General features: G+C 36.9%; 1 protein-coding gene across 1 annotated transcript; it reads left to right on the top strand.

Moving 5' to 3' along the window:
* The first annotated feature begins 4,278 nt into the window (after positions 1-4,278).
* Positions 4,279-17,486, top strand: fhdc4 (FH2 domain containing 4). The gene is made up of 12 exons (XM_052106606.1): positions 4,279-4,435; positions 4,972-5,351; positions 7,655-7,716; positions 8,800-8,902; positions 9,110-9,195; positions 9,405-9,505; positions 10,569-10,639; positions 10,783-10,890; positions 11,012-11,082; positions 12,364-12,481; positions 12,697-12,861; positions 14,318-17,486. Exons 2-12 carry the CDS (start codon positions 5,010-5,012, stop codon positions 15,419-15,421), a joined length of 2,331 nt encoding a protein of 776 aa, XP_051962566.1. The 5' UTR covers positions 4,279-4,435; positions 4,972-5,009; the 3' UTR covers positions 15,422-17,486.
* Positions 17,487-18,017: the final 531 nt, after the last annotated feature.

The following is an 18,017-nucleotide window of genomic DNA, read 5'->3' as shown; positions in this document are numbered from 1 at the left end:
AGGTAATTTATTTAAATTATTAAGTTATTTATTACTTCCATAATATAATTTATTTGCCTAAAAGGTTCAAGCAAACATACTTCCACAGTTAAGGAGAGATTATTATTGTTTTATTATTATCAGTTAATCTTTGAAAACTGTAAGATTCACTTTATTTATAAAGACAGTTATTACCTTTATTAGAGAACTGCTTAGTGTGAAATAAACCTAAATTATCTAGTGATACAGAATGTCATGGTAAATTTAGCATGTCCATGAATACTCTATATGAACAACTCGTTTGAGTAAACCACCATCAAGGTTTACTCAAAATCCACATCAATCTCTGTGCCAATCTACTAAACAAATGAAGACGTATGCCTTGTGTGATGAGGAGGAGGGCATGGCCGGCGCTGAATCAGCTGATCGGCAGGAGAGCGAGATAAGGGGCAGCTGGAGACGCTGGTTCGAGAGAGAGTGACGCACGCGGCCGTACTGCACGTTTGTTTATATTGGTTTTAAGTTCACCATTAAACTTGGGGGGCCTGGGTAGCTCAGTGAGTATTGACGCTGACTACCACCCCTGGAGTCTCGAGTTTGAATCCACTGTGTGATGAGTGACTCCAACCAGGTCTCCTAAGCAAACAAATTGGTCCGGTTGCTAGGGAGGGTAGACTCACATGGGGTAAACTCCTCGTGGTCGTGAATAGTGGTTCTCGCTCTCAGTGGGGCGCATGGTAAGTTGTGCGTGGACTGCGGAGAGTAGCATGATCCTCCACATGTGGAGAGAGGAGGGCTGTGCTGTCGCAGAGTCCTCTCCGCTGACATCTGCCAGGGTATTAATTGTTTTTCCTCTTCACCCACAGAAAATATGCTGTACACGATAAAAAAGTGAGCATCTGTGTTTCCCAACTGCTATGGGTCCTTGAATAACATATAACATGCGAGTAAGGGTAGCCGGTGGGGTTTCTGGTGCCCCCTAGGGAGAGATTGTTCCCCCCTAGGGAGTTTGTGCCCTATGCAGACTGCGTAATATGTGTATAGGGAGTGGCGGTACTGTATATAACTATATACTGTTTTAATGACCGTTAAGTATGCTACAGTAATAAAATGAAACAATGTGAATACGCATGCATATTAAAACATCTAAGCAACCAATTGGACCGGTTGCTAAATGTTGGGTTAACCTCCTCGTGGTCAATATAATGTAGTTCTCGCTCTAATGTAGTTCTTGCTCTCAGTGGGGTGCGTGGATGCCACAGAGAATAGTATGGGCCTCCACATGCACTAGATCAGTGGCGGTTCTACATTGAATTGCACCCTGGGCGAGACCACCTTTGACTTTTCTGGCTTTCCTTGATGCAAAATCATCAATGATGTCATCGTATGAAATCTGCTCCCCTATTGAGTGATTGATACTGATGACGGCAAGGCCAGTGAGCCGTTCCTGGGACATGGTTGATCTCAGGTATGACTTGATCAACTTTAGTTTTGAAAAGCTCCTCTCTGCTTGAGCCACAGTGACTGGCAGAGTAAGTGCAATCCTGATAGCAGTCCAAAAATTGGGGTAGATCTCCGATAGATCCTTATCATGCATAAAAGTGATAAGCTCAAGGAGGCTCATGGTCTTTGATGGCAGTTCAGGGAAGTTCTTAATTTCCTAAAAAAGAATAAAGAAAAATATTCATGACACAGTTATAATGGCTTCATGACAGCCAATGTCAAAACCAACATGGCAGTTTAATGTAATGTTAACTCATAAAGCTAAGTAGTTTCTTAAGTTTAATAATTAATCTGCTATGTCATGTTTTTTATGACATATTTATGACAGGTTATGATGTCTTGGTAATGTCAAGTTGTCAACAAAGGCATCTCAAACAAATTATGTCATATTTGCATTAAAAATGTCATTATTGAGCGAGTGACACTTAATAACAGTTGTCATAAACATGCATAAAAACCTCCTTCATATTCATGGCATATGTCATGTAGCAATAAAGTAGTAAATAAATAGCAAATGTCGTCTCTTTGATACGGAAGAGGATTAGGGCCAAGCAATAATAAAAACAAATAAAGCCATCTCGAGATTTAAGTCATTATAATGCGAGATTAAACTCGTTAAATTTCGAGAAAGAAGTCGAAATACAATCTTGAGAATAAATTCATTAAATATCGAGAATAAAGTCATTATAATGCGAGATTAAACTTAACGAGTTTTTTCTCGAAACACAACGACTTTATTCTCGATATTTAATGAGATATTTAATTTTATTATTGCTTGGCCCTAATCCTCTTCCGTACTTTGAAACTACCTACAGATTTAAAAAAAAATCCGTTGGCTAATTACAGGGCCTAACGTAACCCAACTGATGGAAATAAATAATAACTGAACTTGTAACAGTTTGGTTGCAAAGCACAATATTATGGTGAAATTAGATCTCGTGTTTGTTGACTTAAAACCGAATTATTGTTGTATAAGCATAGCAAGCATCATAGCAAATAGGCTAACAAACGTAAGAGTTACCAACAATTAACATTAGCCCTTCATTCATGACAACATGGATACCGAAATTATATCACAGAGAGAACATAGTTGCATACCTTTATCTTTTGCTCGTTTCTCCTCTTCTTCCTTTCTTTTTTTCCTAAATTGTGCACCTGATGACTTTGACCTTTTCCTATCCATCCCTGTTTATTTGGCACTCGACAATCAACAGATTTCCCAACACTGTCACTCACTCACCACGTTACGAGTCACGGCCGGAAGTCAAGACTAAACCAATTCACCTTGGTGAGGCGACCACGTAATCGTTTTGTATTACTTCTTTTTATTAGCCATTTCACACAGAAAAACAAAAATGTGCAGGAACTATAGGCCTGTATTTATAATATTATGAATAAAATGTGCGTTATTTGGAAGAAAGTCGATTGTGACTGACTTTAGCCCACTAATTTCATTAGAGTATTGCTCTGTGATACAGTGGACACCCCCCAGTCAGTCACCCAGAGGTGAACTATACCCTGCCTGCTGCGCCCCCTCCCTTTCCCCTTCTCACACACGGCACATTCTCAGCACGCAGGGGCGCCAATTTGCCAATTCCCCAAATGGTGAAATGATAGATCTTTTTTTTTTTTTTTTTTTAACTGCTCGTGCTGCCCCCCATGTGACATGAAAAAATGCCGCCCCGGTCGAATGCCCGGTTCGCCCGTGCCTAAAACCGCTACTGCACTAGATCTCCATGGTAATGTGCTCAACAAACCACATGATAAGATATGCGGATTGACGGTCTCAGATGCAGAGGCAACTGAGATTCATCCTCTGCCACCCAGATTGAGGCAAGCCACTACGCCACCACAGGGAATTGGGCATTCCAAATTGGGTAGAAAAGGGGAGGGAAAAAGTATAGCCACAAGATGTAAACATTATATGCATTAACATGATTTTAGTGTGATTAAATTGCTTACTAACTTTTTCTGTGTAGAGGTGTATCCAATATTAAAACTTTGTTTTCGAGAAGGAATATTCTGTTTTCAATAGGCCTACAAGTTGAAATCAACAGCATTTTTGGCATAACGTTGTTTACCACAAAAGATTATTTAGACTCATACCTCATTTTAGGCAAAAATAAATTTAAATTGAGGTACAATGAAAGGGCCAATTCTCGGAGGGTTTAAAGGCAGACTTTTGAAGCTTATAATTTAAAAAAAAAAGCACTTACATTAACTCTTCTGTTAAACTGTAGGCTATGTATCATTTGTATTGTAAAGTTGATTAAATACATTTTACGGTCATTTTAGGGTTTGTTGACATTACATCGTCATAACAACCAAGTTGTAAAATTGGCTATAACTTTACGCAGAAAATTATCCGACTAAAATAATGTATATAAATAAAAATATTCCTTTAATCTAAACGTCGTAACACACAGGTAAATCGCTGATTTTACCACAGTTAAATCGAACTAACACATAATGTTTACGTCTTGTGTCAATACTTTTAAAAGAATGAGTAGTTTAATGTGAAGAGACTTGCCGCCTTTTCTTCCTAAGTGCCTACCACCGCCATTTATTTATAAAAAATGTTGTTGGTGGTAAACAAAATTGAAACATAAACAGGCTATTTTAATTATAAAATGCCATTACTATAATCTTCAGTTCTGTTAAATGAGTATTTGAAAATTTGAATATTCAATTAGATAGATTATGCGTCTGAGACAAGCGCTGACGAGTTCTCTGGGCGTGGAGATACAGGTGAGAGGAAGCGGGCATTGCAACATCACTTTTCCGCAAAACGAGAGGAATGCAGCACGGACTAGTAACGAACAGAGACCCATGCATGGCAGTCTAACATGGAGCGTGGTTTTCCATTTTGGAGTGTAAGCCCTACAGCAAAAGTATATTCGGATATTACCATTAAATATTTTCGTTGATTAACGTCTGGATACCTCTTAAACAAGTAAGTCGCTCATTTCTATTAAATTCACTAACCTTTCACCTCACTACATTACCATGAAACTTACTGTAGCACAGGAAAAAAAAGAAGGAAATAAATAAATATATATAATATATAATATATATATATATATAAATATGGTAACCAAAGAGTACCAAAATACCATGATATCAGCCACAGTTCTTTTCCCCCCCCCATTAATTTCTTCAGAAATCAATTTTGTGACAATAATGAACATTTTTGATTTGGACAGCCTTTGCATTTCCAAAGGTAATATTTTTTTAAATCTACTCGATAGAAAATAAAATGTATTGATTACTGGATTACTCTCTGTACTGCCTTATTAGAGATTTTCCACTGCCTTTGTTTATGTGTTTATTATGCAGTCACAAATTCACCCAGAGTTGCTTAGTTAACTTCCCTTTTCCACTATACCTTCCTTTTACTGTAAAAACACAGCAGATCACAGACAGCCATTGCCCCTCACTGTTCTTCATAACCAGTTTCCATATGATTCTCTTTCTGGATTTACTTTAAAGGGATGATGGAGCACGATCTGTTCAATTGACATCCAACAATGGCATCACCACCAGTGACAGCACCTCCACCACCACCACCTCCCCCTCCTCCTCCACCACCCCCTCCTCCTCCACCACCCCCTGGCCAATTCCCTGGTGGAGATCAATTTACCCGAGGGCCGCTGCGGGCCTCTAAAATGCGTAATTTTAATTGGGAGGCCATACCTAAGGACACAGTGCTGGGCAAACATAACATATGGACAGCGGAGAAGAACAGGGAGTTCGAGTTGGACACAAAACGTATGGAGGAGTTGTTCAGCCGCAATGACCAGAACCAGGTCCAGGCCGCACATCGCCGGAGCATACGTCTCTCCCCGAGCAATGCACCAGGACCTGAAGTGGTGAGTTCAGGTGGACTGTCCCCGAAAAGTTGTTTTGCATCTGCAGACTTGTAATGGGTGTTTCCAGAATTATTTCATTAGAGGGATTTACTTGGGTTTGTCTGCATTGATTACGCTAGTAGAACTGTCCAAACAACGTATGCCAAGTCTTACAATACAAGAGACTTTTCATTCATTTCAAACTCACTGATCTGGTATTTTTCAGTAGACTGACTTTTAATTCATTTCAAGTAAGGATTTAATTCACTATAGGACTGAAATATATTGTAGCTTCTCATGCATTGTAATTGCTAGTTTTGCATAAACCGTTTCTTTATGGTCCTTTATCTTATATGTAGTGCACTATCGTTGCATTTCTATTAATCTCCATAGTAACAGGTAAATTATGCATGCTAATGTGCTCTATGAGTGGACAGATCATAAGTTTTATCATGATCATTTTACTCTTTGAATAAGTTTAGTTCATTGCATACTAAATGAAGTAACATGTGGTCAGGTCAATACATTTTGTTGTGTTCTTTTTTAAAAACTAGTTTGACTTCTTCCAAAATCACATAATACAGAACTATTACTTATGTCAAATACCCCCCCATGAAGACTGTTTTTTAGTGGGCCACGTCATTTGAAAATTTTACATTTAAAGGCGCTGTATCATGATGTCATACTGGGGCCTACTGGCAAATAACATTGTTATACGAGTCTAGTAACTCAATTTGGCATGTGGACAAAAGATGTAACTTTCTCTTTCAAAGTCATTCAAAATACAATGCTGTGGCCTTTATTGATGCCACATGGCTATTTTTGTCCTTTCATCTGCACCCTTTCAAAAGGGGAGTGATTTCTTCCTTTCTGTAAGTGTTTACATAAGGTGGACTCGACCAGTGTTGAATAGCTGATATTACAAAAACACAGTGATGCATAACATCTAATTTTACACTCCTTTATCACACCATTGCAATCTCCCTTTGATTATACTTAATTTAAGAAATTAATAGGCTGGGTTGTTTTTTTATTTTTCAATGATGTCAACACACTTTAGGGTGGAATATCCTACCGTTATTTACATTAAAGGGATAGTTCACCCAAAAATGAAAGTTCTGTCATCATTAACTCACCCTGACTTATGACTCCCATATGACTTTCCATCTTACATGGAACACAAACGGAGATATTAAGCAGAATGACAGTCTCAGTCACCATTCACTTTTATTGCATGGAAAAACAATGCAGTGGAAGTGAATGGTGACTGAGGCTGTTGTTCTGCCTGAAAAACAGTACAAAAGAAGTCATACAAGAGAGTAAACGATTAATCTGCCAGCTTTCGTTTGTCAAACAATTTACACATACATTAATGTCACAAACGCTAATGGCTAAATCATTAACAACTAAAGATAAATTGTATTTAATAACATTAGTTAACTTCATTAACATGAACTAACAAAAACAATACTTTTACAGCATTTATTAATCTTGGTTAATGTTAACTTCAACATATCAATTTATGATATGATTTTTTTTTTTTTTTGCTTAACAGAGAAGCAGCGCATTCAAACTGTTCTTTCAGAATTTATAAATGTTTTAAACTATTTTATAAATATATATATATATATATATATATATATATATATATATATATATATATTTGAACTATATATATCAAAGAATAATCGTTTATATTCTAGGTGGGTCTGGGTCTATTTTGGGTGGACCCAGGCTCACCCCGGGCCACCCTTGGCTATGCCACTGGTTTGATGATTGTCATCTTCATTGTGATTTGCATGTAAAGTGTTGATCACCATGCACGTCTCCTAGATAAGATTAAATCTGAGCATGATAGAGGTATCAGACATTGGTTTCTGATCATCGACTGGCCATTTATTTATGGCAGTTTATTTTCCCTCTGACAATGGGATAGCACTAACTACTTCTACAATTATCAATCATTTTAAATGCAGATTGAACTTCTATATTTGAATTAGTAGTTGACTGAATTAAGTCAAGTTTACTTAAAAAAATAATAAGGCATCACGAACACTACATTTTTAAGTTGAAACAGCAAGATTTTTTTTTACAGTGTGCTAGTACATTTTTCTTTTAAAAAGTTATATACAGTACATTTGTAAACGTCAACATTAGCTAATACAGTATACATTAACAATTTTATTTACATAAATTAACATTAACAAGCTGAATAAATGCTGTAAATATATTGTTCATTGTTTGTTAATGACATCTAATTCATTAGCTAATGTTAACAAATGGTAGCTTATTGTAAATCTGATAAAAATTTTTGTTCTTGCCAGGTGTCCATTCTCAATTCCAAGAAGAACATGAACATTGGAATTTTCCTCAAGCAGTTCAGAAGGTTAGTGTACATTATAGGAGTGCCTTAAATTACAGGTTAAAAGCACTTTATTTCTTAGGGTGGAAACATCCAATAGTCATATGATAGAAATCCCACATGTCTCTGCAGGCCGAATACATTTTTCCTGACAGCGTCAGTCCAGGTATATCTTTTCTACAGCAACTGTGGAGATGAGATGGAGTTCAAATGATATCCATCATCAGCAGTTCCCTTAATCATGCAGGGGTTCTCCTCAGATATTGATTAGCTGGCCGGGACAGTTTTACTTTAACATGTTAATGAATATATACGTTGTTTTACATTTTTGTGAGATTCTGGTGATACGAGTTTGGTGTGCTTGTCGATATCTAGTATGTGTATCTCTAAAATAACAAGATGGGACATGTCAAACAGTGGTATGTTATTTGCTTGGCCAAGAAGAGAAGATTAGGAGTATTATGCAATCAGAACAAGTCAAAGTCTGGTATAACTGACTCACACAGTGTGGAAGTCCATATTTTAGCTACTTCCTCTATACCTACTGTAGGTGGACTGCGGGATGTGTCATTTGTTTGTTTTGGAGACAGTTTTGTTGAGTTTTGAACTGATAGTTCTGCAATGTTATCAGTCTAGTTGAAAGGAGAAGTGTGTATTTTTTTTATGGTAAAATAATTTCCTCTGTAAATGCTGTAAACCATATATAAGCTATTTGTAAGTTGATTTACCCCAAAAGTTTCAACACTGTGGCACTTTCATAAAATTGTGTTATTTGTTTAAGCATCCCAACCAGCCCGACATACAGTAGCAAAATCGCTTAACCAAAGCTGTGATTTTTTGTGGGACTATGTGTTTGTCAGACCAATCAAAGTTGTGGGAGTGTTCGGGAAACCTGTTTGAAAAAAATTCATTTTGGGATGCTAGTGGTGCAAAAGTTATTGACTTAACTTTTAAGAATGGTGAATGTTCGACAGTCTGGTCTTATTCCCTTTCATTTGTCCCTGAGTTGCCCCACAAAAAAAATTTGTTTTTGAAACTGTTGAAATAGTCAGCAGAGGTCCTCTAATTCTACCACACCTTTTACCAACCTTCCCCACCCTGTCCCAGGTCCGTGAATGGAATGATAGATGACATAATCAAAGGCAGAGGCGAAGGATTTGTGACTGGGAAACTAAAGGAGTTGTGCAAACTACTGCCAGAGGATGGAGAGGTGGGAACCTTTTAAAATATTTTGTAATTCAGGGCCTGGAGAGTTATGCCCGTTGAGCAATGTTTTTGATAGTATGCCAATCCCATTTTAATGTAGGTTTTTACACATTCAATTATATTAAGACATTTCTGCAGTGTTTTCTTTCAAATATTAGGCCTGGAATCTTACTGTTACCTTTTGTGCTCTTCTTTTCTGTTGTGACTTTAGGTGCGACAGCTTCTTGCTTTTAAAGGAGACTACACAACTCTGTCTGAGGCAGATCAGTTCATGGCACAACTTGTCAAAGTTCCATGGTGGGTTAACACAAACTAACAAAGACAAACAGATTAATATACACAGAGCTCCTTCAGTATATTTACTACACAGTAACCAGCCCATCACCAGCTATTGATTTTCAATATCTGTACATTTGAAGGCATCACTGCAAATTACACTAGATGTGAGTGGACTTTGGATGTGATATCATGATTATATTATGTTTAATTGTGTATTCTTCCTCTAGCTACGAAGAACGGTTGAACAGTTTAGTCCTCAAAGAGGAGTTTCCCCATTTCATGGATGAGGCGAATAACTCTATTGCAGTCATGACTGCTGCTGGAAAAGGTTTGACTATGCAGATTTACTACCTATTGTAAAAGTAATAACACATGCTGTCTGCATTTCCTATGAGTCCACTTGCCCTCTTCCCCTTTTTTGAAACAAGATCTTTCACAACTTTTCAGCTATTGTTAATTACTATACATAAATAATTTTTTTAATAGGTAGTTATACTTTACATTTTTTAATGCCATATTACATGATGAATATGCCAGTAAAATAGTTTTAATATAAAATATTGTTGTTCTGAAATTTCCTACCTCATTAAAAACAATGACTGGAAGCAAAATAATTCTTCACAAATCTCCATATAATAATAGCTGTAGTAAGTACTATATTGTGGTCATTTTTATTTGACTGTGCACATACTAAAATATATTTATGGTCGTGATTTGTATTTTCTCTTTTAGAACTGAAATCACCCTTACAAAATAGTGCACATGCATATATGGTTAGATGACATTAGTTGACATATCCTGTGATTATCATGCTATACTATATGTAAAAGCTATATTTATATTTAACACTTTTATTAAAATTATGTTATAATTATTATGCATGTTGTTTTTATGACCTCATTAATCGAGAAACTACATGGTATATTTGTACTTAAAAAAAACATCATTCATTCAGTTCCGGAATCTCATCCTATCATGAACTAGCCTATGTCTCATAAGGCCCACATCTGTCTTCCTACGCTTGTACGATGCGCATATTTCACCCACCTCCACCCCAACACCACTAGTTTAGGTCCCGCCCTGCTCTGTGGGGTAAGCTCCTCTCCCCTGCCATCTTCTCCTTCTGGCATGATCTGAAGATTCGAGCGAGATTCCTGACGCTGAACAGTAGGATGGGGCTTACGCTAAAGAAAACTAATTTATCACTGACTCATGTTATTCCATACTATCAAGTCTTCTTAGTGAAGTGACCAATCACAGCACCTCAAATATAGAATTTCCATTTTTAACCTAAAATCTTGATGTTGATATTAAAAAGCTCTTGGACATGTTATACTGTTATATTTTGTTGTGTTTTATTTCACCTAACCCATGTATGAAATTCCCTCCAGAGCTGTTGGAATGCGTCGATCTACATTCTGTCATCCGGCTGGTGTTGAAGACAGGAAACTACATGAACTCTGTCAGTATAATCATGCCTCTGTGTCTTTTTAAACTTGTTAAAAATTATTAATGTTGGTTAACTGTAAAACAACATAATACACAGCACATGTGTGCGTGTTTACACTGAGATCTTCAATTGTATGTCTTCACAAATTCTTCCAGGGAGGGTACGCTGGCAGTGCTGTGGGATTTCGGATGACTTCTCTTCTCAAACTTGCTGATACCAAAGCCAACAAGCCTGGAATGAATCTCATGCACTATGTTGTGATGGTAGCAAAGAAGTTTGATATTATAAAGTGGTTTCATAAATTAACATTTACCTGAATTATTAGAATGTGATGGGTTTCTTTTGTAAGATTTCACTCATGTTTTCTCTCCATCTATGATATAGCAAGCCCAGAAGATAGACGCATCTTTGTTGAACTTCACAGAGCAACTAAGTCACATTGGAGATGCAGCAAGGTACGCCACAGTGCTGTTTCAAATACTATACATGGCACCAGGGTCAGAAATGAAACATGGCTTTGGGCAAAAATGCCCCAGAAAAAACAATTTTTTTAAATGTGGGGCAAAAAAAGTTCACTGTAGCAAATTCTTCTAAAATTGGGACAAAGTGTTTATATTGTTTTGTTCTTGTGCATTATTTACAGGTTATTTTGCATTTGAGTTTGATTTTATAATTAACAGTCACAATTGTTCAGATTGAAAAGTGTTTGACCAAAATTTACATCATGCTGCATGTTTTGATATGGTTAGAAAAAAAAGCCCTCCTAAAGGTAGATAATGCTCCTGAAAAGCCTGAAAATTGCAGGGAGCAAATATTACAGCTTCATAAAATAGTTAATTTCTGACACTTTATGGCTCTACTCTATAATTGTTTTGTCTAAATGTACTGTATCAATATGTAATTATGTTGGCTTGACAAAGCCAACATATTGTTATTCTACAAACTTGAAGGGTTTTTTCAAAATTCCTAAACCTAGACCAAACCCCTCTTAGAGCTTTCAAGCTACATCCAAATTTGGCACAGACTTTCAGACTGACTAAATGTGCTTTGTCTTTTCTAACTTATCAGACTTAAACCCTTCCAATTTGATGCGAACGCTCAGTCTGCGTATATTCAAACTCAAAAGTCTACTGTAAAACCTGTTAAAGTATACTCCATATAACTTTTCGCATACATAGGCGGATGGATGCATGCATGCTTTAACTGCTATGAGATACTAGACTATTTCTCTTCAGAAGTTTAGACCCCAAAAAAACAAAAAATTACAGGCATCTCCAGACCTCCTTACACACACGTGTTCTTGATGTGAAAGTTTATCTGACTATTGATGTGAAAGTCTGTCTGACTGTCTAGCTAAGCTGGCTGTTTGTCTTGCTGTATTGCCTGTATAACCAGCAAACTTTTTAAACTAGTTTAAACTTTCAGACAAGGCTTTGTCAAGCCAACATCAAAGTTTGGATTGACATACAGTGCAAATGATAATTGTAGCATTTTAACAGTACAATGTATCATGAAATCTAAAGCAGCTTACTCATTACATGGCTCAACAATAAGGATTTTTTTCTTACACGGGCCAATTGTTTAGATTTGTACTTGAGCTGCCAATGTTTTCACTAACCTCAACAGATAATGTACTGTATACAAAACTTTTCTTGGGCACTACAGTTATTTCCCTCTGTAACTTGTGGAACAAATGGCATACAACAAAAATATATTGTCTGTTTTCCTCAATATAGGATTCACATACAAGAAATTGAGACAGAGTTCCAAAAGGAAGTGAGCAAAGTCCAGGTGTCAAAGCAGAATGCTGACAAACAGCCTGATCTTCAAGAACAGATGAGGGATTTTTTGCAGGTGAGGCATTTTTTATGTCACAATTTCTCAAGATTTCCTTAGGTTATCTCTGAACATGAGTATATAGTATGCAAGTTTTGGAACATTGAAACACATTGTTGACCCTGTAGACTATTGATTTGCTGACATATCAACATTGATACGTGCCAACATCAATTGCCAAATACTCAAGTTTTCATCAGAAAAGTATGTTATCTTTTCCATAATTTTTCTAGTATGCAGAGACCAGGTTACAGGTGACTGAGGCTTCTTTCCAGACTCTTGCTGCTGTGAGTGAGTCTGTAGCAGAGTATTTCTGTGAGGATCCCTCTCAGTTCAAACTTGAGGAGTGTTGCTCCATTTTTTACTCTTTCTGTCAGAAGTTCAAACGAGCAGTTCAGGTAATACCTTTCTTCTAAAATATAAAATTAATTTAGTCAATCTAAGGATGTTAAATGTGCACCAAGAATTATTTCGACTTAAAAAAGGGTCCATACCTAAAGAAATGAATAGTACTTTTCCCTCCCCTTTTCTCCCCAATTTGGAATGCCCAGTTCCCAAAGCGCTTTAAGTCCTTGTGGTGGTGTAGTGGCACCTCAATCCGGGTGGTGCAGGACAATATCTCAGTTGCAGCCACATCTGAGACTGTCAATCCATGCATTTTGTCACGTGGCTTGTTGAGTACTGTACCACTAGCACGTATGGAGGCTTCATGCCAGTCTACACGGCATTCATGCACAACTCACCATGCATCCCACCGAGAGCGAGAACCACATTATGGCAACCACAAGGAGGTTAACCCAATGCGACTCTACCCACCCTAGCAACCGGGCCAATTGGTTGCTTAGGAAGCCTGACTGGAATGAATAGTACTTTTGACAAATAAGTTAAGACTCCAGTCATATCAGTGACATAGACAATTATTTTCTAGTACTATTTTCTTATGGTGGCTGCATGTTGAGATCACATGATCAGCCAAAACTATTAGCTTTGTCCCTTTAATGGATGAAATATATTTCTGTTAACACTGTATTTTTACTATAGCATTCAAATAACCAAAATCTTTTTTTCTTTTGCATTATCTGAATCCACGTTGATGGACAGCAAATCACAAAAAAAAAAAAAAATACTTAGTGCACCTTTAACATCTTTCCATTAAATAAGAACTTATTTTGATCCTACTTTTTTAGGATTACATACATTTGTAGGATTATAACTAGAAATAGTTGTCACCAGTGTTGGGTGTAATCAAATTACAAAGTAATTAGTTACTGTAATCTAATTAACTTTTTAGTCAAAAAGTTGTGAAATGCAACTGTAATCAGATTACAGATACTGACTTTCAATTAATGTAAAAATGTGTATGTACATAATAGGGTTATGCTTATTTCTAATACATTATTTATGTGGAATACATTAATTATGGGCCTGTAACGAGTCCTTGTGAAGGAGAAATGTGTGGTGCTCTGTGTATGACTTCTGTGTATGAAATCTAAGCAATATTTTGAATTTGTTGAGCAAAAAAGTGTTTTAGAAAGTAACTTAAAATTAAAGTAATTAGTAATATGATAACTTTTTCAAAAAGTAATGAGCAAAGCAATCTGATTACATATTTGAGAGAAATAATTTGTAATTTGTGGTGAATTATAATTTTTTAATAAACTTATCAAACACTGGTTGTCACTTTAACAGGAAAAATCTAGTTTTGTATTGTTTTCTGTAAAGGCTTACACTCAAGTTTATAATGATACGATTTCTATATGATTGTTGCTACTTGACTAGGTAAAATAGTTCATCAGAGACTTCAGAATTCTGAATTAGTATCTCATTCTTGTTTCATTTGCCTTTTCGCTTTAGGAGAACCTTGAACGAGAAATGGCAGAGGTAAAGCGCAGACAACGAGAGCGTGTTCAGTGTGCTGCCAAGCGACGCTCCACCGCCACCTGCTCCATGCGAGACAAAGACATAGAAGGAGTTGCATTGGAGTCCGTCCTGCAGAAGTTTATCAACAATAGCTCATCCCGCCGCAGGGCTGGGACTCCGTCACCCACACAGGGAAGCATTTCTGAGATCACCTCGCAGGAGAACTGCCCTGCCAACAACCGAGAGGTCAAGAGGAATAGCTGGCTAAAAAGTGTCTTGGCTGCGGAGTACAATAATAAGAATGTTTGTGAGGAGGGGCCGCCCAAGCCACCAGAGATCACGATCTTGAGCCCTGGGGCTAGTACCAACTTGTCCATCAATAAGCGAGTCTCTGTGACCATTGAGCAAGATGAAGAAGAGGCCCAGACTGAGACAGATGTGCAGAATATGAGAGAGCTGTCACGTAGGGTTTTACGTTTCCAGTCCAGAGGCAGCGCTTCGTCTGGTGAGGCCCTGTCACCAGTTCAGTCACCCAGGCAGCTGGTCTTCCAGGAAGACAGGAAACAGCTTCTGATCGTGTCCATACAAGAAAATACTTGTACATTTGAAGAAATGACTTCTAAAAGCATTAACACATTGGAACTACTTCAGACCAACCAGATTATCAATCGCCGGCACACAATCGCACTTCCCAAAGCCAGTAGTGGAAACATCAGTGAGGAGGACCTATTCATTCCTGGTAATTTGAAGGGAACTCCAACTCCCCCTATTGGTAGTATTGGTAAAATGAAATCTGTGGATTGCAGTATGCTCATTACACAACGCTTGACAGAGACAATAAAAGATTCCTGTGCCAAACCACTTAAATCTCAAGAGGAATCACAATTAGCTGACTCATCACAATTACAATCAGCTGAGTCAGAGGCAAAGACTGAAGAGACAGTGCGTAGCTTGCAATTTGGTAATGGGAAAAAACTAAACAACCAAACCATATCACCCAAAAGCACTAAAGAGACCTTCAGCTTTATGTCTTTATTTAAACGTATGCGTGGAAAATCAAACAGCAAAGAGCTTGATTGCGATAGTGTGGACCCATGATGAGAAGTCATGGGTTTTTACAAACACAGCTCTACATTTATTCAAATTCTGGATGTGGAATGTTGCATTTGTGGGAATTAAAGCGTGTAATTTCTGCACCACCAAATGAAATTACAAAAATAAACATTGTTTTCTAACATCTTCTCCAAATACGCCTTTGATCAAAACAAGAGGATGCCCCCAACTCACACCATTGGTTGAGTCAATATTGTTGTATCAGGCTGTACAAGATGTTCAAACTGAGCAATTTTTATAGCACCGCAGAGACGCATTGTTTACAGTTTTTGAGAAAATGACCCTACAAATGGCTTACTTATAGTTGTCTCTTCATATTAAGATGGGATTACAGAAAGTATTTGAACACCGAAACAGTTACACACTTTAGTTTCACACTTTTTAAGAGATAGTTCGCCCAAAAATGAAAGGTTTTTCATCATTCATGCCATCCCAGATGTATATGACTTTATTGTTTCTGCAGAACACAAAGAAAGATTTTTAGAAGAATATCTCAGCTTTGATGGTTCTTTCAATGTAAGTGAATGGTGGCCAGAAATCTGAAGGTCCAAAAAGCAGATCAAAGTAATCCATAAGACTCTAGTGGTTAAATGCATACCTTCAAAAGAGATATGATAAAGTTGTGGGTGAGAAAAAGATCAATATTTATCTTTTTACAATAACTCTCCACTTTCACTCTCAGATGTGAAAGTGAAGATTATAGTAAATATTGCTGGCCAACATTCACTTTCATTGAAATGACCAACATTGCTGAGATATTCTTCTAAAAATTCAGCAGAAGCTGAATTACATAAACAGCTGGGATGGCATGAGGGGTGAGTAAATGATGAGAGAATTTTCATTTTTGAGTGAATTATCCCTTAAGCTTGTACTTGATCAATGTTTGCTTGAATAAAACAGTGAATTGACATTTATTTCCATGACTCTTTAAAAAAAAAAAGAGCATAACAAAAAGCAGAGATAATAATGCTCATGCAATTTCACAGAATACCAAAAATGTTATTCAGATATATTTTTAAGATGTGTACAATTATTAATTTTACATGCAATGCACCATATTCCACACAAGAGGGCAGTATATGATACAGATTTCCACAGTGTTACAATAGCCCTGTTCCAAATTATACACCGTATACACTATCCACTTGCAATGTTCACTATGCACTCAACTACGTAGTGTATGAACTTTCAAATTGTAGTTTTGTCCCAAGTGGAACACAAAAATTTTTTTACTGCACCGAACACTTGCTGTTTCTCAGCTGATGGAGGTGATATTTCAAACACACATGATATGTTGAAGCTATCTTTAGCGTTTTAGTCAAACTCAGTTCAACAATTATATCTAAAAAAAACAAACATATTCAAACATCTTGAGGTGATGTTAAAACATTCAACTCACATTTATAAGGTGCTGTCTTCAAAGAAGTTTAGCTTGTTACCACATTCACCATCAATGAACTCCACTACATAGGGCAAGCTGAGTCTGTTGAGTGCATGAAGTGTCCATCATTCCAGTTGAAGTAGCCTACATCAGATGGGTACTCATAGTAATCCTTTTTTTGCATTATTAGTGAAAACATACTACCTGCACTACTTACACTACAACATGGTCAGAATAGTGCAGAAGTGTACGATTTGGGATGCTGCTATTGTCTTGATTTGTTGACAGTGCCTTCACACATTAGCACAATGTGTAGACTTGAGTTGTTATTTTCTCATTCATGCATAATGCTTCTAATTAAGATTATATTGACCAGACGTAATACCAATACATTTGTGAACATATCAAGCTGAACTGGTTGCAATAAAATAATCTTGTCTGATAACTTAAGGTGTTTTTTTTAATTCTGTTGACCTGACTTGTTTACACATTATTCCAAAGCATACATAAATGCCAACTAGCACAGTACACCCATACTGAAATGGCCTAGTTCGTACCACATCATGTCACTGAAAATGTTCAATAAATTGTAAGTCTATTGTGTTTCCTATGATAGAGCAAACTGAGGATTTATATACTCTGTTGCATGATTAAAATGGGGAATAGAGGAAGTTTCATGTAGTTTGCAGTTTTAAAGACTCCAGAAATAAAAGAACTTTGTTTTGAACCTTTCCATAGCACAAGCTGGTAAACCTTTGCACTTGCTGTTTGAAATAGTATTGTAACAGTGTTAAAATTGCAATTAAGAACATTTAAAACCAATCCAAACAACAGCTCAGTGGCTTACCTGTGGATGCTCATAAAATTGTTGTGTTAAGTGCATTTGTTTTTGCTGTTACTCTTCCTAACATTGCTGAAGCAATTTTTAAGCATTTTTTAATTTTGTACCTTTTTATGTGTTACATCGATAGGTTAGGCCAACAAGATTTTTGGTTCTACTGGATGTGGATATACATGGTCAAAACATTGTAAAAGGCTGCAGTAATCTGGCTCAATCATGTTTTTAGCCTAAATCCTTGATAAAGACATTGAGAGCTTAGTTAGGGAGAATAGATAACATCAGAGGATCCCAACAGGCCTGCCTTAGGTGGTTTACAAAGTCTAAAGTGCCTGCTAAACTACATCAATAACAGCCTGGGA

The sequence above is a fragment of the Xyrauchen texanus genome, chromosome 36, assembly GCF_025860055.1.
Source record: "Xyrauchen texanus isolate HMW12.3.18 chromosome 36, RBS_HiC_50CHRs, whole genome shotgun sequence".
Lineage (NCBI taxonomy): Eukaryota > Metazoa > Chordata > Actinopteri > Cypriniformes > Catostomidae > Xyrauchen > Xyrauchen texanus.
This window is presented reverse-complemented; position numbering and strand designations above follow the sequence as displayed.

What these genes read in the sequence shown, in the direction of transcription:
- fhdc4 (XM_052106606.1), top strand. Translation starts at nt 5,010, where the DNA reads ATGGCATCACCACCAGTGACAGCACCTCCACCACCACCACCTCCCCCT. An exon ending in CAACTTGTCAAAGTTCCATG is followed by an intron (nt 9,196 to 9,404) that starts GTGGGTTAACAC and finishes TTCTTCCTCTAG; the next exon opens with CTACGAAGAACGGTTGAACA. An exon ending in CATGACTGCTGCTGGAAAAG is followed by an intron (nt 9,506 to 10,568) that starts GTTTGACTATGC and finishes AATTCCCTCCAG; the next exon opens with AGCTGTTGGAATGCGTCGAT.